The 19721-nt window shown below is 34.8% G+C and overlaps 1 protein-coding gene across 3 annotated transcripts; it reads right to left on the bottom strand.

The window, feature by feature from the left end:
- Positions 1–3389: 3389 nt before the first annotated feature.
- Positions 3390–19372, bottom strand: LOC111048519 (translation initiation factor IF-2). Of its 3 annotated transcripts, XM_039430463.1 has the most exons (4): positions 19229–19347; positions 7079–7254; positions 4549–5078; positions 3390–4518 (listed from the first exon to the last, which is right to left on the bottom strand). In XM_039430463.1, the coding sequence occupies exons 1-4, from the start codon at positions 19256–19258 to the stop codon at positions 3635–3637; spliced, it is 1620 nt and encodes a 539-aa protein (XP_039286397.1). In that variant the 5' UTR covers positions 19259–19347; the 3' UTR covers positions 3390–3634. The 3 variants fall into 3 exon arrangements, with proteins under 3 accessions (XP_039286397.1, XP_022190115.2, XP_022190114.2); XM_022334423.2 differs by having other exon boundaries at positions 3390–5078; positions 19235–19372; XM_022334422.2 differs by having other exon boundaries at positions 3390–5078.
- Positions 19373–19721: the final 349 nt, after the last annotated feature.

Here is a 19721-nt window from a genome sequence, read left to right as displayed (position 1 = left end):
GATTACATTATTGATTCGATTTGGGTTCAATTGGATTAACGATAAAATTAAATACGATTTTGATTTGACTTTTCAATAAGATCTTATTTGATGAGTTGAAAAGGAGAAATTTAATATGCCTAAGGTTTGAAATTCAATCCAATTTTTAACGAATTAATCATTCGACATCAGTTAATTTTCCCTTTGTTTCTCTTTCTGTACTTATTTGAGGAGAAGACTTGCGTTAAACGCATCCTTCTGTAGAACAGAGTTGAGTATGAAAGATTGAGGTGGAGTATAGATTCCAGTTTATTAATATATAGGCATGGATTGGAGGTATACGCTGCTATAATTTGCAATAATTCCATAATCAAATCAAGATTATGTTGATTTATGATTGATTGTATTTAGATTGATTGCAGTTTGATTGAACGACTCCTGAATTGAATGCTACAGCAGAGTGTGAATGGACAAAATTTTATCAGTGGTATGGTACAATAATGGAAGAGATATTTGTTGTCATTCCTTCCTCTAAACTTCTGTATTCCAGTAAATTGATGAATATAAATAATGTATTATTTCGATTGTACGAATGCTTACTGGTGCTGCTTGGGATCAAGCGGGGCGCCCTCACATTCTAGTACCAGCCCAACCCCAAAAATAAGGCACTCTTGTAAGTAAAAGGTCGTCAGTCGTTATTTCAAACGCTGCTGAAATTTTTTTTGTCCCCCCTAACAAGGATTGGTTTCGACCCCCCCCCTGTCACAAGAGTTTTTATGACGCAGTCTTTCCCCTGTGGGCACCCCTAGATCAAGGTGAGGCTGAAGTGATAAAAAATCGTCAACTGATATTCTTACTCATAAAATGTTTGAGGATATGTACAATATACTGATGTACGCGTCTCGAGTCGTCACTAAGGAATTGCACCTTTAGGATCAATAAACTGACTAGTGAGTGGAAAGTCGTTTACATTGTACTAAAATTTGTTCATACATCATTGTGAATAAATCTGTTCTATTAATCTATGAAGAATTTGGTGATGAAGTCGCTATTAATGCTGATTTGAAGTCAAAATACTCGTTCCCGTAGCGTAGTCTATCATACCACATGAATAAAAGGAAGGAATGGAGTTGGAACATTTCCAATCTTGGTACCTGTTTTGCAGTTTGATAAAATTCTAGACCCAACTACTCAGCTCTCTTAACTCGGTTATTTTCGATTCCCATTTTCCCACACTAGATCCAGGCTGTTCGTGTGAATAAATTATTCCGTGCTCCGAATTGTGCCACGAACGTTTTCCTAGAGGACGGAACCGTAACTGAAACTGGAATGCAACTTCCACTACTTAAGACTGAGCAAAGGCTAAAAATAAACTTCCTATTGGTGATATTTTTCAAAGTTTTCCGATTTGTATATCATCAAGCTATCAAAATAAAAAAGTTTTCTAAAGAAAACATGTTTTTTCCGATCATTACTTTTTGAGATATGAGCGCCTAAAGTTTAAATTTTCGGGACAGATCATTTTAAATTCGGTAAGAGATAAATCTATCAGATTCAGAGGATTGATTTTTCACGTTATTTTTGATCTAGTGAAACAAAATTCTTCTGGAAATATCAGTTTTTGATATAGTTATCGAATTTACCAAAAAAGACCAAAAATAACTCAAAAAGTTATTTTTGGTAAATTGAATAACTTTATTAAAAATTGATATTTCTCAGAAAATTTTTGTTTTAATAGATCAACAATACCATGAAGAATCAATCCTCTAAATCGCATAGATTTATCTCTTACCGAATTTGGAATGTTCTGTCCCAAAAATTTAAACTTTAGGCGCTCATATCTCAAAAAGTAATGATCGAAAAAAAAAATGTTTTCCTAAGAAAACTTTTTCATTTTGATAGCTTGATGATATACAAATCGAAAAACTTTGAAAAAGTTCACCAATAGAAAGTTTATTTTCAGCCTTTGCACAGCCTTAACGTTGTGGTTTGATCTTGCTCGACGTCAAATCTTCTCATTAATTTCAATCATTAACTGTGAAAAGTGTGACAATTGAGCTTGAAATGACTCAATGGCTATAGAGGAGTGATGCTCCTTCAAGCTTATGTGATTAATTATAAAATTAACTTTCGATAATAGAATATTAGAATACATTATTTAATTTTTTTATCAACTCAATTGACTAATATCGAACTCGATATATGAAGTGAGCTCAACATAGTCTCCATATGTCAGAAGATTGAAGAAAATCGGCTAATGTGGAAAGATCATGTTGAAAGGATAAAGAGCGACAGGATTTTCATGGCAGTGATGTCGAATAACTTGGTTGGGAAGAGAAGTGTAGACAGACCCCGCTAAATATGGATGTGATGGGGAGTTTGAAGTCGGAACAGGCAAATTGCCTAATCGACCATTAGTAGGAAGACGACGAATCGACTCAATCGACCATTCTACTTATTCATATGGAAATACTACAATAGAGACGTGAAACTTTAAATTATTTGAGTGTCGGATTATTTATTCGTTAGTAAGATTTGAATTAAATGTTCCCAACATTAGGACTCACTGAAACCTTATATTATGAAACAAAATGATCCCTTGACTCATCATTGCATAAAAATGTCAAATTTTATCAAATTCAAACAGGAATTATGTTCCATGTGAGGAAGTGGGATTGTTCTTAATAATTCAGGATAACTACAGAACTAACCGACTATATTGTTTGAAAATATTTATAAGAGGATGGGAACACTTGAAATTTTTTTATTTCACTCTTTATTTCAAAGTAGGCTACTGTTGAAAATGTGACCGATTGAGCGATGAAAGCATGGAGCTGTAGTAGACTGCTTAAAATAAAAATTTCAATAGACGATATTCCACTGCTTTCATTTATGATAGAGTTCCACAAAATCAACGAATATTCTACAAATGCTTCGAATATTAACGCAATTAAAGTCAAGTTTAAAATTCCACATCAGCTCAGTTTTTCACAAATTTTCTTACTTGAATTGATCCTTCGGCACTGATTCTCCTGCTATTCATTACTCCGGCCTCAATTTCTTTGTTCAACATTCAATAGTCTCTTGAGAAATTCATTTAGATAATTTAGTTCTATGTTCGAATACAGAGCATCGACATAATGGTTGCTCATATAATACTCACCTTTCAAAAATAAATTGGATTATGTAAATTTTATAGTTTTTAATATTTGAAATTATAACCCATAGAATCATGTCACTACATTTATAACATTTTTCTACTCTCGGTGTGGTCAATAAGTTCACTAAACTTCCAGTTGGAACTTGAGATACATGTGGAAAATGTAATACTATTCCAGTAATATCACCAGTAGAAAATGACAAGAGTATTGAAATGCTGAGGATGAACAAAATGAAAATGAAACCACACATATTTTTTGGAATTTTATTACTTAAACCTATTTTGTACAATCATATAACAAATTCAACAAGTATAAAAAATAATACGTTCTATACAAAAGAAACTGTACACAACATTATTTTACATAGACAGGACGATAAGGAAATGGTAGGTTTTCATGGTATGATTTCATTGATGGTATATTTTGAGTCGCTCGACGAGGAGCTCGCATTGGGGAAGGTCTTTTTTGTTCTCTCTCAGTCGTGAAATGGCCGATCAGTCCCAATGCTCTTCTCTATGCACTGTGATGCAGATCTTCTCCCAGACTGGCTTCCAGACCTTCTTCCAATCGGGCACCTGCACTTCCTTCCAGGCGGGCACCTGGATTGCCTTCCACTCGTCCTTCCATGCTTTCTTCTTCTCGGTCACCCACTCCTGTTTCTTCTCCGTTCTCCAAACCTGGATGCTCTCCTCCTTCCAGGCTAGTTTCTTGTCGGGAATCCAGATCTGTTTCTTCTCGGTTCTCCAGATCTGTTTCCATTCTTCTTTCCATTCCAGCTTCTTCTCTGGCACCCAGATTTGTTTCTTCTCAGTTCTCCACACTTTCTTCCAGATCGGCTTCCAGATGAGTTTCTTCTTCCAGAGGTCATGAGCAGTGTACTCCCATCCATGCTCGTCTTTGCCGAGTGGTTTTGGCCCTGGCACCCACTCTTTCACCCATTCTGGCACGTACGACTTCTTCCAATCGGGTACTTGGTACTCTTTCCACTTAGGCACCTTTATTTCAACCCAGATGGGCTTCTGGACCTTCTTCCAGTCTGGAACTTGAATTTCTTTCCATGCAGGGACTTGAATTTCCTTCCAGATTGGCTTTTGAATCTTCTTCCATTCTGGTACCTGGATTTCCTTCCAGATGGGTACTTGAACTTCCTTCCAGATTGGGACCTGGATTTTCTTCCAGGCTTGCTTCCATATTTTCTTCTGAACAGTTTTCCATACCTGTTTCCATTCTTCTTTCCAGGCTAACTTCTTTTCACATTTCTTGTGCTCATGACCACCTCCGTGATCTCCACCTCCTCCTCCTCCATATCCACCGCCGCCGCCACCTCCATGGCCTCCACCGAATCCGCCTCCACCGCCACCTCCGTATCCCCCGCCGCCTCCGTATCCACCGCCGCCATGTCCGCCGCCTCCATGTCCACCACCTCCAAATCCACCTCCGTCTCCATGACCCCCTCCTCCGCTGTATCCTCCTACGCTGTAGCTATCTCCGCCTCCGTGGCCGCCTCCATGACCGCCTCCGTGACCGCCTCCAAAGTCACCACCTCCACCTCCATATCCACCGCCGCCGCCTCCATATCCACCTCCATCACCATGGCCATGATCACCGCCGCCTCCGAATCCACCACCTCCTCCATGACCGTGATCACCACCTCCGTGACCACCTCCAAAGTCACCTCCGCCACCAAATCCACCGCCGCCGCCTCCGTATCCTCCTACATCATGGCCTCCGCCACCTCCTCCATAACCACCTCCGCCACCTCCGTGTCCGCCTCCAAAGTCACCGCCTCCGCCTCCGTATGCACCACCGCCTCCTCCGTGGCCTCCACCGAAACCGCCACCAAATCCTCCGCCGCCGCCTCCATGGTCATATCCTCCACCTCCACCTCCTCCGCCGCCTCCAACCCATCCAGTTCGGGACTCAAGGTTTGATGCGATACTGAAACATAAATTTTGACATAAGAAGAATTCAAAATGTCATTAGCTTCAGCTGTAATTGATGCTTTACAACAGCAGCATTATATCTGGAGAAATACACTTTGCACTGAATAATATATAATATATTATATTGTGAAAAAAAAGACGGTTCAATTGCTTAGCAAAAGCGATGTTCATAACACCTTTATAAGATGAAGAATATAAGATCAGAATATTATGAGTGAACTGTAGACTACCTACGTAGAGACTCTTATCAATTCTTCTAGTCATAGAATAGAGAATAGAAAAGGGAGATGATAATTTATACTTATGGAAGTATTCAATGATATTCAGTAGGTTATAAGGATGATATTCTTCCGTGTTCAAAAAATTTGTTGCTCGAAATTATTTTAAAAACCGAGACACAATATAGAATGCATTAAAGAATGAATGATGCAACACAATAAAACTAATTTAGAGATTCACCTCCCTTCCATGCTTAATACTTTCTACTCACGTTCTTTTTCTACTGTATGCCACCCGTATGACACGATTCAATGAGAGTGATCTATAGAGCTGTTTAGCTTGCAGCAGTAAGTTCATGACTCATGGCCTACAGGTGTATCAGAGCAAAAGACCAGTGGTCGTGACGAGATTCCAATGATTCTTCAATTAACATTTTGTCACTACCAAAACCAGCAACACGTTCAGTGAATTTTCTATCCATAATAGGTATCACTTTCTCACTCCTTTATTGCTGTGAGGAGCAACATTTCTTCTCGACTTCTGCTGGTCTAAAGGAATTCTTGTCCTTGCAAAGTCAAGTGGAAGTGAAATAATGTCCATTTCATCCTTTCAATAATAATAATTGATAATTTAGTAGATTATTCATATATACCACAAAATAGTGATGTTAGTTGAACAGCAGCTTGCTATCAATATTTTCTGGGTTTTTAATTGTGTTCAAATTGAATGATATCGTTTGTAGATTTCAATTCGGTTCAATGTCACAATTTATAGGTGATACAAATGTGTGTCAGGCGTTGACTCTTAATAATATTTTGTTAACGATTATATGTAAGGGAGAGATTCAAAGAGTCAAGAGTCAAGAGTCAAGATTCAACTGAGTCAAGAGAATTCTTGATTCCAGAGAAATCCCTCAGTGATACCTAAAGACCTACAGAGAAGTGATAAGAAAGACGCCTCAGCAAGTGATCAAGAATGGAGGAGATGAAACCTTTTCGTTTCTTGTTCTTTCTTCTGTAGACAAAAATGATTAATTTCTACATACTTTGTACAACAATCACCTTTCACTCAATCATGAATTACACATAATTACTTATTCAAATATTGATTGTGTTGTTTTGTTATCTAGAAGTCCATTTTTACAAATTTATTGCTGCAAACTGTCTATACTTGTTCATTTTTCATTATTCATATTTGATTCAATCTCCAAGAATATTCCATGAATCAATCCATATCTGACTTCTAAAGCTAATACTATCAATTCTTGATTATTGTTTCTCTTATTATCTCATAAATTTTATAATACACAATGAACTCCCACTTTGCTCTCCATTGGAACTATCAAACCTTTCGTCTAAACTTTGCAACTCCTCCTTCAAACTCTGCACCTTCCCAATTCATACCGTTTTCCTCTGAAGCTTTCTCATAAAACTCTAGACCTTTTTCCCTAAATCTCTTCCTTTCCAAGCCCTGGAACGCGGAGTCTTTGTCTTCAAACTTGGAGTGTATTGTGTGACAGAGAGGACCAAGAGTCCTAACTACGCCTCAATAATGGCAATTATTCAAATGTTATGTTTCTCATTCATACTATTTCCCTCTAAACGCTTTGTCATAAAACTGTAGAACTTGTTCCCCAAAACTCTCTTTTACTAAGCCCTAGAACTCTGCGTCTTTTCCTTCATTCTTATTGAAGTGGATTGTGTGACAGAGTCCTATAGCTCCGTCCTTAATAAAAGCAATTATTCTCTATGAATTCGACTGGTTCATTGGACTGACCTCTTCTTCTCTCTGCTCGCCTCATTGGTGGATGTGACGATCGCTGAGGCAGCCACAGCAATGGGCGAAGGCTGCTGCTCCTTGGGTTGAAGTGCTTGCTCTGGCTTCTTGGCATCACCGTCGGGACGAGCCACAGGACCTGACAGCACTGCTCCTATCAGGCATGCTGCCAAAGTCTGCAACAAATTTAATATCTCTGGTTATATATAGAAAATACTTCGTTTTCTTGAGATCTTAATATATGAATATTTTTTTCTGAAAATGTATACGGTACAGTATATTCAGGGCTACTTAATTTCTTATTTTGTAGAATAACACAATTTTAAAGACATTTTGAATATAAATTAACAAATTGTGTTTCTCTATTTGTTTTTTCATTTCAAAAAGATCTCAAAAACGGTACCATAGTGTTATTTTACAATTATGAATATTTTTATTTGTATTGAAGATTTTTTTCAGTTGATTGAACGCTTTCCTTATGTTCAAGAAAATTCAATTCATTCAATTTCATTTCATTAAAGTTCTAATTATCATGGATTACCTACTGTATTTATGAATACAGAAATTTATTCAAATTGTTGAATGAACAATCATTGGTTTACATCTTTTAATTATTCATGTAGGCTATTGTTAGGTATTGTTTGAGACACATTATACATAACTATGGAATATCAATTTTCACTAGATTCATCATATTTACATAATTCACTTATTGATTTTATTCAAGTACTGTAGGTGCAAATGATGTTAGTTATCATTTCATTATTGATGAATGGATTCAATTACTGAAAATTGATTGGAAATACACTTCAATCAATGAATAGCTTATTGATTCATTGCCTTATATTGTAAATTATTGTAAAAATATACTTATGTATCACACACACACACACACACACACACACACACACACACACACACACATCATCCGCAGAGGAAGGAAAGAGAGAGAAGCCCTAATAATAGTACATAAAAAAGAAGCAAATTTAAACTTAAAACAATTCAAATTTAAAACTTAAAACAACTTAAATTTAAAAGTGATTCATTGAGTAAGTTCAGGTTCATTAGTGTGGATAGAATGGAATTGGGCAAGTGAGATTTTTATTGACCCTTGGTATTATCCCATGAATATTTTTGTTGAAAAAAATAATAATTAATGTATTAAAGAAATCGAGTTTTTCAGGTAATTTTATATGCAGGTTTTTCTTCAACCGTTATACGTTGATGATCCCTAATCAACGTGTGGTGTACGAATGTAGGGCGCAGTGATAATTATATGGAGCACAATCTGTTTGACTTAGATTAGAGTTGTGCGTTAATTTAGCACAATGTGATGGCTTAGCTGACTTTTGCGAATCAAAAACACAAAAGGAGATGCGAGTTGCTTTCATTTTCATTCCCAGGGAAATCTGAAGAAGAGTGAGAGAGGAAGAAGAATCACTGCGATTAAACAATAATTTGGTTGGATGTGCGGCGAGTTGTACATGGGCGTGCTTTCAGCCATTAGTGCTTTGTTTCTATGGTGAGAAGTATCTTTCACCAGCAGGAAGTGAATCGCATTCACAGAGTAACATTTCCGACAAAACTTCTCACAGCCATTGAGCTTCCTGGCCAACGATGTCTTGTAATAATTAGAGCACCTCTGTAACTTGATTCAGTATTCAGCTGTTATTGAATTGCGAAATCATTCATGGATGATGGTTATCCGTTGCGTAAATCTCATGAAGATTGATCCATGAAAGAGTATTTATCAGAGTAGCCTAAGAGTTATCGAGGTTGACAAGACTCCTTAAAACAGAATTCCAATTACTTACACGAATAAAAGATTACATTACATTCACTCTGTAAATTATGAAGTTCAATAATTTCATTATTTTTGATAATTGCTTTTGTGCTTGAAGCAATTCGTATCAATCTCACAAATAGGATCATTCAGTCTCCTATTATTTTGAACATAAAATTATTGCTGATCTCGAAGAAGCACATCCTATAACCGTTGGACTCTCTATTTGACTTGTTGATGGGGAGAGTTCGGATCAAAAATCTGTTTGTTCTTCATGAATTGTATTCATATTGTCATTGAAAATACTGTTATTGGAAAACATCAAACGATAAAATGTTATTAATAAATTATATCATGATTATTATTATCACTGGAATGAATTATAGACTTTTGAAAAATCATGAGGATTTCCCCTCCAATGAACCTCACAGTTGACTGACGAATGCAATGATATGTTTCATAGAAGTGAGTAACTTTTCGGTGTATTTTCCAAATATGTTTGGAACATGGTATTAGTTTATTCCACTTTATCACGAATTCATGTTTATTTTACAACTTGACGTATAGGCCAATATTAAATATGGTCTCAGTAACATTGTATTACACTATTTCATTTTATCAAAAATTTATATTACTATATTTAATTATTACTAGTGGTTTGACTACGGTCTTTGTTTGCAGCTTGATAACATGCTATTAGACTATTCCACTTAATCAAAACATTCCGCCCACTGTGGAAAACATAGAGTGTCTAGCTTCCATATTTCCATTGATGTTTTCTATATTGGCTTTGTCAACAATGATTATTTATGTATAACACTGGCAGAAAGGAGTTGAGTGGGTGATAAGAAGCAGGTATTGTGAGAGGCACTGAATGACGAAAGATGGGAGGAGCTTGTCAATCATCGACAACCCAATGAATAAATGAGTCCCACTTTGAAAAATGCACTACCCTAACCGCCGTGTAATGGGGAAAATGACAAGTCTCATCATCGCCAATACATTCGTTTCTGTCCTGACGGTTGGCTTGTCACTATAATATAGTTTTTAGACAGCACGCAAGCTACTAAATAAGTATTGGCTATCGATTATTTGACTGTCACCGCTTATTAGCGTCACTCTTTATCCTTCTCCTCTTATTCTTCTGTGTCATCTTCTTCCTATCCCCTTTCATCCACCACTCCTCATTTCAACCTTCCCCACCAATCTATCTATTTTTTATTTTCTCTTCTTATTCGTCTCTTTTTGCTCCTTTTCATCTTCTTCCTCGTTTTTTTCCATTCCATTCTTCTCTCTTCACTTTGCAGACTAAAAATGAACTGAGCAGGCCACCGGCCACAGCGATCGATCGACTACTACTGACGACGACAAGGTAGCAAAGGCCTACAACAGACTGCTCTCGCTCTCAGCACCTCACACCATCAATTCCAATTGGACGCACACAGAATGGCTCATCAATCTCAACACTCCATTCTCTAGTGGTGATTAGTTCAATAATTCCCAAGTTATTGAACTTTCAAAGTAAAATGTATTCTTTTCCATCAATTCACCTTTCTACTCTCTTCATTACATATGCGAATAATAACCTTATATATCAGTAGTCAAATGAATGATTGGATCCCTGATAATTGAATAGTTGAATGGAATCCATTGCAAAAACATTTTTGTACATAGATAAGTTTAAATTCTTCAGTTTGGTGAAGAATAGCTTCTCCGTTGAAGAAGTTTTGATTTTATGTTATTATCTATTAATTTATATACATTATTTGAGATAGAATTTATGATTATTCACTCGCAGCAAAATTTCTGACAAGATGAAAAAAAAAGATGTAGAAAATATATCTATATATATATACCATCAAGGAGGAATAGCTACGATGATAATATCGTTCAAACAATATCATCGTAGTTATTTCGCATCAATAGAATATGTTCAACATTATTTGCTTGTATCAGAAATTTCGCAGCGACTACTCTATAATCATTATGAAAGTTGATAACATACATCTGTTGTTCATATACATCTATATTATTATTATTATTATAAAAGTGATATAGAGCCAATAATTTACTAATGAATGACTGACTTATTAATGTTCTCAAAATCTAAGAATCAATTATAAACAGAGCATACAAGCTCATATTGCAGAAGTTTCATTGGCTTGAATGGTGGAGTAAAATATCTGCTTTATATTTTTATTATTGCTTTTACTGTTAATTTTTTACTTGTACTGTACTTTTTTTACACAGAAATAGAGTCAAATTCATTATTATTAATATATTCCAGCCAATAATTACTACCTAGTATCATCATGCTTCTTGGTATTGGTCAATGCTGCCATGCTGATACCATGAATGATTGATTACTATTCTCTTATAATCACAACTAGCTTTTATTTTTGGGCCCATCAAAGAATATTGTTTATCTGTAAAAATTTAGATTGGATTACCATGGTGAATTTTCATGAACTGATGAATTGTTATTCAGCATTTGTTTTACATAGCTCTCGCATGGCTTGACAGATAGATGAGAAAAATAATTTTATGAGCAATGATCGTGAGTAAAGAGCATCTTATAATTCAAACATTTTCAAAGCCACTTTCTAGTAATAAATTTCAACTTTGCATGGAAGTTTTAGAATTAGTATTTTGATAGCAGGTTTACAAGGAGAAAGTATGCGTTGCCAAGTTTTCCTGCAGTATTTAGTGGTATTAATTAGTTTTTTCAAAGACTTTCCTCAAAAGATAGTTGACGTAAATTTGCGTGAAACATGTATGTCGAATTCTTGTAATAATCACAAAATGCTTTTCAAGTGTGGTTACGCAACACCTCTTCCATGATGCGTTAATGCGTTGAAAAATACAGTCTTGTCGATATAAACTATATGCGTAAACTATGAACAATTTGATACACACCGATATTTTTTTTTGTTTTCAAATTATAATTATTGAAGCTGGAGAAAAATTCATCCACCCACTTGTAATATTATTTTATTTATGCAACTGATTTCATACATTGTTATTGTAGACTCTTATCGAATAAGAGGTGAAAGGTTTGAAAAATGTTCTTGGCGTTTCAATATTCGTCTACGCGATTGATTCGTTGGAATAAATGAGCAATAATCTAAGAACTCAAAAAGATTCATCCATGTCATCTCATTGTATTAGAATGGAAAGCAACTGTTTCTTTATTCATGAAAATGAATATAAAGTTGTAGGTCCAGAGCTACTTGTGCATCAGCTCCTAACTAATTGCGACATTGGAAAGTAATACAACTAGAATGGATCATTTTCATTTGATCACAAGGATATTCTCTAATATATGATTAACGAATATTTTTTTGTATTCATTCATCATAAATCAATCCAAAAACAAGTTACAATAAATCGAGATTATTCAGGATTATACGGGTGGATCGAAAAATACAGTTTCCGAGTTGGGAATATCATTCAACTTGAATAAAATGTTCAATGTTATGGAATAATATCACAAATATGACAGTAGGGAAGACCACTCCCGAGCTCTCAGAATGGTCAAACTGTGGAATGACAGTGGAATTCATTCTACATTGCATTATAGGCTACATTGCATCTGTCCGCTGTCAATTTCGATGGATTACAAACTAGTATTTCTTGTGAGTTATCCAACTTGTCACATCATCACAACCAAATAACCAGAACTAATTAATGAATTTCTTCATATCGACTACATTCCAACTCGATCAAAACGAATTTGAATAATCAGAGCCACTTGGAAGTGATATAAGATCATATTCGATAACATCAACAAATCGAAAAATAAGTAACAGCTCATTCATAATCGAAATCAAGTTGTTGAATCTCATGAATTGCTCGAATGCGGGCCAACTTTCACTGCATTTTCCTGTTTTCAAAGACAAATCGATTCACTTTCCCAGTCACCTCGATTCGATAGGCAATATCGTATAGAATTTTCGAGCCTAGTAATTAATCGACTGGACTGACTAGATTGTTCTCAAATTAAACGATTCGGTTTCTTTTTAATGATCGAATGGGCTCCCTTTTAATATCTTGTATTTATCAACTTTCAGATAGAAACATCAGCGAAGTTTCGGCTCTGATCCCCAAATAAACAGGTGTCAAGTTGTATGACTAGCCCACAGCGATTGAAACATCCTAGCCGAAAACTTGATTAATTCCTCAGAAGATTCATATCTGCTTTCACTGATAGCTCTTTTGAACGTCTTGGCAGTTAATTGGTAGTTTGCGAAGTGTTTTTTCTCTCCATGATTTTATTGTATACTATAGCCTTCTCATAAGAGTTCTTCATCTGGTCGAAACTTCTTCATTCTTAATTGAGTACTTCCCATGTATTGCTTTATCCTATGATGCTGAGCTTGAGAAATCCATACACAGTTTTCTACTTGAATAACTAACATCCAGTCATTATTATTGAAGTAGATGGAAGGGATTCACAGAAGTTATTGATCTAATCATAATAATAATTTAATTCTTGTTGTCCTAGCTTTTGAATTCAAATGGTTGAATTGAATTCGAGTGAGTATTCCATTCACCTTCTTTAATTCGTACAATCATGAAGTTTCACAACCTTATCCTCGTAACAAGGGAACGCAAACGACCAAGATGGGAACACAATAGATAAAGGCAGTTATTATTATCATAGTTAAAAGCTATTGTCGATGTTACTATTTTTTATCATTAAGGCTATTATCCAATAACAATCCTTCCCAAGTCCCTTTTCGTTGCTTTGAATGAGAAAACTATGCTCACAATAAGTTAATCAATGGATTTATTATTTGTGAAACTCCTCTACCTCGTCAGAATAATATTTCTTAATGATAAGATGGATCAAAATTAAAAATATTGCAAATTTACTGTGACGAGGAAGATCGTGACAGAAAACTATGGGGTAAAATCATGTGAAGACACAGAGCAACAATTGGTACCAAAAAGTTCAAGTAAAAACAGAATAGTAAAACAGTAATAAATGAAACAATAATTCTTCTTATTTCTAATCAAGATTTCCATGAATATCAGTCACCTTCTGCATATTCTGTTTTGAGTAGGAATTGAAGAGTTAATTTTAGAATAGAGAATCCTGCTGTCAAGGAAAAGAAAGTACATGACGAAGCAAAGAAATAATAGAAGAGAATATGCGAGACAAATGGAGCGAGATCAACGGATCTCATCATCCTTTGAAATATCATTATGTAGGAATCTTATGATGTCCAACACTACTCCTCCGCGAACATCACAATTCACGATCCACAATCAAAATTATACCAATTTGAAAAAAAATCCCTTTGATTTTGGAATCGTAAGAATTTCTGAAACTTTTGGTGTGGAAGATACGGGGAACTACTCAATAAACTATAATATGCACAATATTTCAAAAGAGCTTTTCAACGGAAATGTTAGTAGAAGCTAAAAAATGTATTATTCACTAAATACAAAATGCAATGTTGCATATAAAGTATTGAAAAATTGATCATCAACTAGCAGTTCGTAATAGAAAGTGAAATTGAATAGAGTAATTTTACATATTTCAAGAATTCATTCTTCAATTTCTACTGATATCTCGATCTTAATTACTTTAAAAAGTGAGAATTAAATGCAATTTCAGAATAGTCATAAAGCTTCATATTCAATAATCATTATTATATGCATCACTATTTTACAGAAATAATCATCTAGAGTGTAATTGATGGAGTTTCTCACTGTCAATGAAACGTTTTTTTCACTGCCAACAAAGGATAGTTTTGGTATTAGAAGAGTTAACAGGAAGTTTCGGCAAAGAGATTTGGTGAGAGATTCGGCTACTAGTGGGCTGGAGGAATATATTGTATTCAGAAATCATTGGAACATAATGTTAATAATCCTATTGTTTTTTGTTTGCTATGGAAAAATATGTAATGTGAAATTTTCAGTTCAATATTATCATCAAAATGTTATATTTGTTCGCTTTTTAAATATGAATTTGTGTTTGAACATAGTTTTCTTGGTTCTAAACTTTATAGAATGGAAACTCAAGAAGTTAAAGTGCAAATTCTAGTGAGAAAACATGAAGAACCAAATACATAACCTATTAATTTGAGTGTTGATAGGAAATGACATTGGGTAATACGGCAAGGGAGAACATCCAAAAGGATCTCTGCCGATAAAAGCCATAAGAATAAATAAATAAATTGGAGCATAGACTCTTTAAGGAAAAATCACTTCAGGGTAGAGCAGAACGGTCAGGTCGATGTTCAGCTTTCAGTGTAAGTCGCGATCACGATCGACCTCCATTTGTGAAGGTGCGTACAGACTTATGCGCCACGAGCACGCGCATTTCGCTTTTCATCATCTGATGCCATGTTTATTGTACCTGTAATTTACTGTTTTTGTACAAATACAGATCTGATAAGCTGAGCTTCAGCTGATAAAAAGCGAAATGCACGTGTTCGTGGCGCATAAGTCTGTACGCACCTTAACACGAACGCATTGTAAAGCATGGGTGTGAACAGTACGGTAACGTCTCGATTTCTGTTCACTAGGGTAACATTCAAATTCAAATTTTTGTTTTTATAATTACAGCTGATTAGTGGTATCGATCAAAACCAAAATCTACACCGCGACTCACTCGTTCTGTTCACACCTCTACTGTATTACAGTACAATGTAGTATAGTTCTGAAATGAGAAGCTTAGAGATCGAGGGTAGGAGAAGATGTCTCATTTGAGAACTAGGGAATCCATGATGCTCATCATGATACATGAGACCCGTTGCATAACGTCCAAGGCTCCCCCATATTTAACGCAAATAATAGTAATTGAACAGATGCATTGATCTCTGACTCTGAGTTGTATAATTGTGATACGTGACCAATATTGCATGAGTTTGTTGCATTGACGGCGAAAGGATCTTAGCTTTGCATCTCGCTTTCGTTCCGTATTCGGCATTACCATTGTATTACCATGTCGTGAACATTCTAATCCGGAAGTACACTTATAATTGATAATCCAAAATACACGATACCCTCACAATACGTAACAAGGTTCTCGATACTTATTTTCAACTGCACAAACATAATGGAGCAATTATTCTCAGATCAAAAGAATACCGTAATGGGAGATTCGAGCAGCTAGCTGCTCATGCAAATCATGTATCTTTGTGAACGGCAGTACGTAACATCAAACAACTTCTAGTAGAACACTCACTTTATTATTGTATCTTGTAATACTTATTGTTACAATATGATTAACAAAATATTTGGCTGATAGCGTGAACCGATCAACTCCAAATTTGGCCAATGTGCGTCTCCGGTATAATTCAAAACTTGATTTATAAATCTGAAAAAAAGATTTTTTTTCGAAATTTTAAATTATTATTTTAGTGTCAAGTTCTGCTCAGATGTTTATAAAATCGTCGGTTGAATTATACAACGGTTAGACCTATATCCAATGATCTGTTGGAAGAAGGGTTTAAATGAATAAAAAAATTAGCACAAACTTTGTTTTGTTGACAACGCCAATATTATATTATTATTTAGTTCTAATGAAAGCTATCATAATTTTGTTAGTAAATTTCCAATGTATGTATGTATGTCTGAGCTAAGTTGTATGCTACGAAATGATAATTATTATTGATGTGAGACGTTAATTATCCATGATAAGGAGTAATAATAGACATTCTTCAGAAATGAGACAAATATATTTAGGTGCTCAGTAAAGATCTGAGAGCTCTTCCCATTTTGCAACTCAATGAAACTATTTGAAATCACGGAAAAAGACTACGCCCTTATGATTTGAAGCTGGCCATGAGTATAAGAATCTGCTGCATCACCATCATTTTGCAGTATGGAAATTCAACTACTATTACTCGACTAAGATTAATTTTTTCTCAATTTTCTCAATGCTAGACATGTTATACCTCACTAATAGAGTCATTCAGAATATAACTAATACCTAAACTGTATAACTAAATTTGACTATCTGTATAACTAAATTTGCATAACAGTATCACGTGCCATAATGATTGAGTCCATAAATGGCATAGATGACAACAATGTATATGGTTGAAAAACTATCGTCCGGAAATTGCACATAGGAAAATGGAAGTTGGATAATGTAAGAGGTGCAAGTGAACTACAAGGTGTAAGCCTCTTATAATTTATCTTTTCAGCCATTCTTTATCCGCTTTACGTCTTGAACCATTGACAATTTTCTACTTGTATGTTAAATAGCTCAATTTATCTCGGACATTACTTTTTTGCTGTCTGGAAAACTACAACACTTTCTGAGAGATGGCTTTTCATTTCAGACTCCAATCAAATGTACTTAGATTTTGTTATTCCATTAGAATTAAGTTGCAGTTCTTGGAGATTATTATTTTTTCCATGCATGGTCGTTATGAATTATTTACATGGAGTGATAATTATTTCGTAATTATTTAACGATTATTGATTAAAAGATATATTTTTTTATTGAAAATCCATTGAGTGACTATTGTTATATTTGATTACAGTAGCAGAGAACTAAACATTAAGAGTAGATTCTTGATTTCCAAATGAAATGGAAGTGATCGTGTATTTATATGAATTCAGAGAAAACCCAATCTAATCTTTTCGAATAAACTCTCCAATCAACTTCATTCTCTACGCGGAATTCTTCCTTCCAGAAACTAAGATTTCATTTTCAACTTTGAACAAATTTTCTATAGTTCTTGCTTAAGAAAGTGACTCTTGATATATTCTAAACTTTTGAACTGAAAATTAAGAAATATCTTCTGATCAATGATACTGAAATAAATCTTTTTCATATTTATAGAAAAAATCCTTGGGATCTGCGAATACATTTTTAGACTTTTATAATGGTAAAATCACATGATGGATTTTCAAATTTTGATTTTTATGAGAAATTCTAAAAGATTTCATAAGTATATTCATTTGAATATGATATTCAAAGTTTATTTTAGTATACTCTCACAACTGCCCTAATTATTCAATTTTAGAGAATAATTGACAAACGTATTGCATTCTGCTAGTAATTTGTAGCTCATATCAGAATAATTAAGTATATCCAATGTGAAAGAAACTTTTCCAAATCGTGAAATTTTTTGTGATTTTTCAAAATAATTATGTGAAGAATATTGATGAATGAAGTTTAGAATACATTTTTTCTATCTAATTACAGTCATGAGTATTAGAAAGCAAAATTTAATCATTTTCTCCTATATCCATACAAAGTTTTTATATTATTTGTATAAGTTTTTTGTTCTCAAATTCATTCAATTTTTCTTTTCAGAATCACCCTTACTCACAGGCGATGGCATATGTGAGGGTATTTTCTTTCTCAATATATGAATATTATTTACGTAGAAAAGATCGTTCATAGACTATGTATCATTTCATTAATGATGTATTTCAGAGGGATATGATATAATTTATTATCAGTTATTATTCTGTCCTATGAAGAACAAATTTCATGTAACCATTTTAAGAGAATCAACTTCTATTTGATTCGCAAAGGATATCTGAATTTCAATGATTCCAATAGCACAATATTATCATACAGAACTATTCGAGTTTTCGAGTATCAGTTTCCAACTATTGCAGACATTAGTCTGCTCTAGCACTGTATCACTCTCCTATGTGGAGTAAGATATAATTCCTCTATGAAATTCTATCACCATTCTCTATTCTCAGCACAAAAATTACAAAATCTGGAATCAAATAAACTATAAGGCCATTATAATTCAATTATGAAAAAAATCAAATCAGAAAGAATGATTTTCTCTTAAGTAAGACTTTTCCTGTCAATTACTGCCAATCTCACATAAAAATTTATAATCTTCGGTGACTAACTCAACAAGTGAAAAATAATCATAATACCTCATCTACCTTCTTATAGAAAATACAACAGGCCTAATCAGTTAATGAATGAAATATTTGAGTAGCAGAGTACGCAAAATAAATTTAATAATCTACCAGCAATCTAATTTGAAATTGGGAATAATTGACAGTGACTCAACTCACCAAGAGTTCTAACAGCTTTTCTTTAAATATATGTGACAGTAAAAAATGCAAATGAAAGTTGAAAACTTGAAAATTTGTTGATGATTGGGTTCGCTATAAATAATCTAAAATATCTGAGCTTCTTCCTTTTTGGAGCATGTAAAAGCATGAGATATCAAACATAATAATATATGAATCAGTTGTAAATCAAAATAATCATAAAAACCCCGTAGTTGAAAAACTCTTCACTTAAATCCAAACCTCGTAGGACGTAGTACACTTTTCCGTGGGATCACACAAAGGATTGAGGTGGTGTTAACGTTAGGGTGGTTGATAAGGGGATGAACGCACAATGTTAGATCACTCTCACTTACACTGACCAATGTGTGGACGCCGCTTTTCATGGCTGGCTGGTGCGGATGTGTCCACAAACGTAGAAGCGACTACACTGCGGGTTCGCAACGCTGCCGACGCGTCTTATACCATGTCTCAGTCCGCTACTCTCATGCCAGACTCCCTTCACTTGACGGTTGCGCTTTCAATAGCGCATGCGCTAAGCCACACTGCGTTCAACACTGAACGTGCAACACGTCTGATCACACCAAACCTTCAATACACAAAATTTACATTACCAAAGACAGAAGAAGTCTATGAAATCTATTGTACTGAAGGCTTCGATCCTAGGTTTAGGTCTAGGTCTAGGTCCAGGTCTAGTTTTGTTAATGTGATTGTTTCAAAAAGGCATGCAACTTTGTAATCACCTGCTGCAAGCGTCAAAGAAGAAGCAAGCGCGTGTTGAGGTTTCAACTCTCCAGCCGCAGGTGGGGCAGTTCAACTTCTCTCTTCAACACAGAAGCTTACCGGCAT

The sequence above is a fragment of the Nilaparvata lugens genome, chromosome 6, assembly GCF_014356525.2.
Source record: "Nilaparvata lugens isolate BPH chromosome 6, ASM1435652v1, whole genome shotgun sequence".
In the NCBI taxonomy this organism is placed as follows: domain Eukaryota; kingdom Metazoa; phylum Arthropoda; class Insecta; order Hemiptera; family Delphacidae; genus Nilaparvata; species Nilaparvata lugens.
This window is presented reverse-complemented; position numbering and strand designations above follow the sequence as displayed.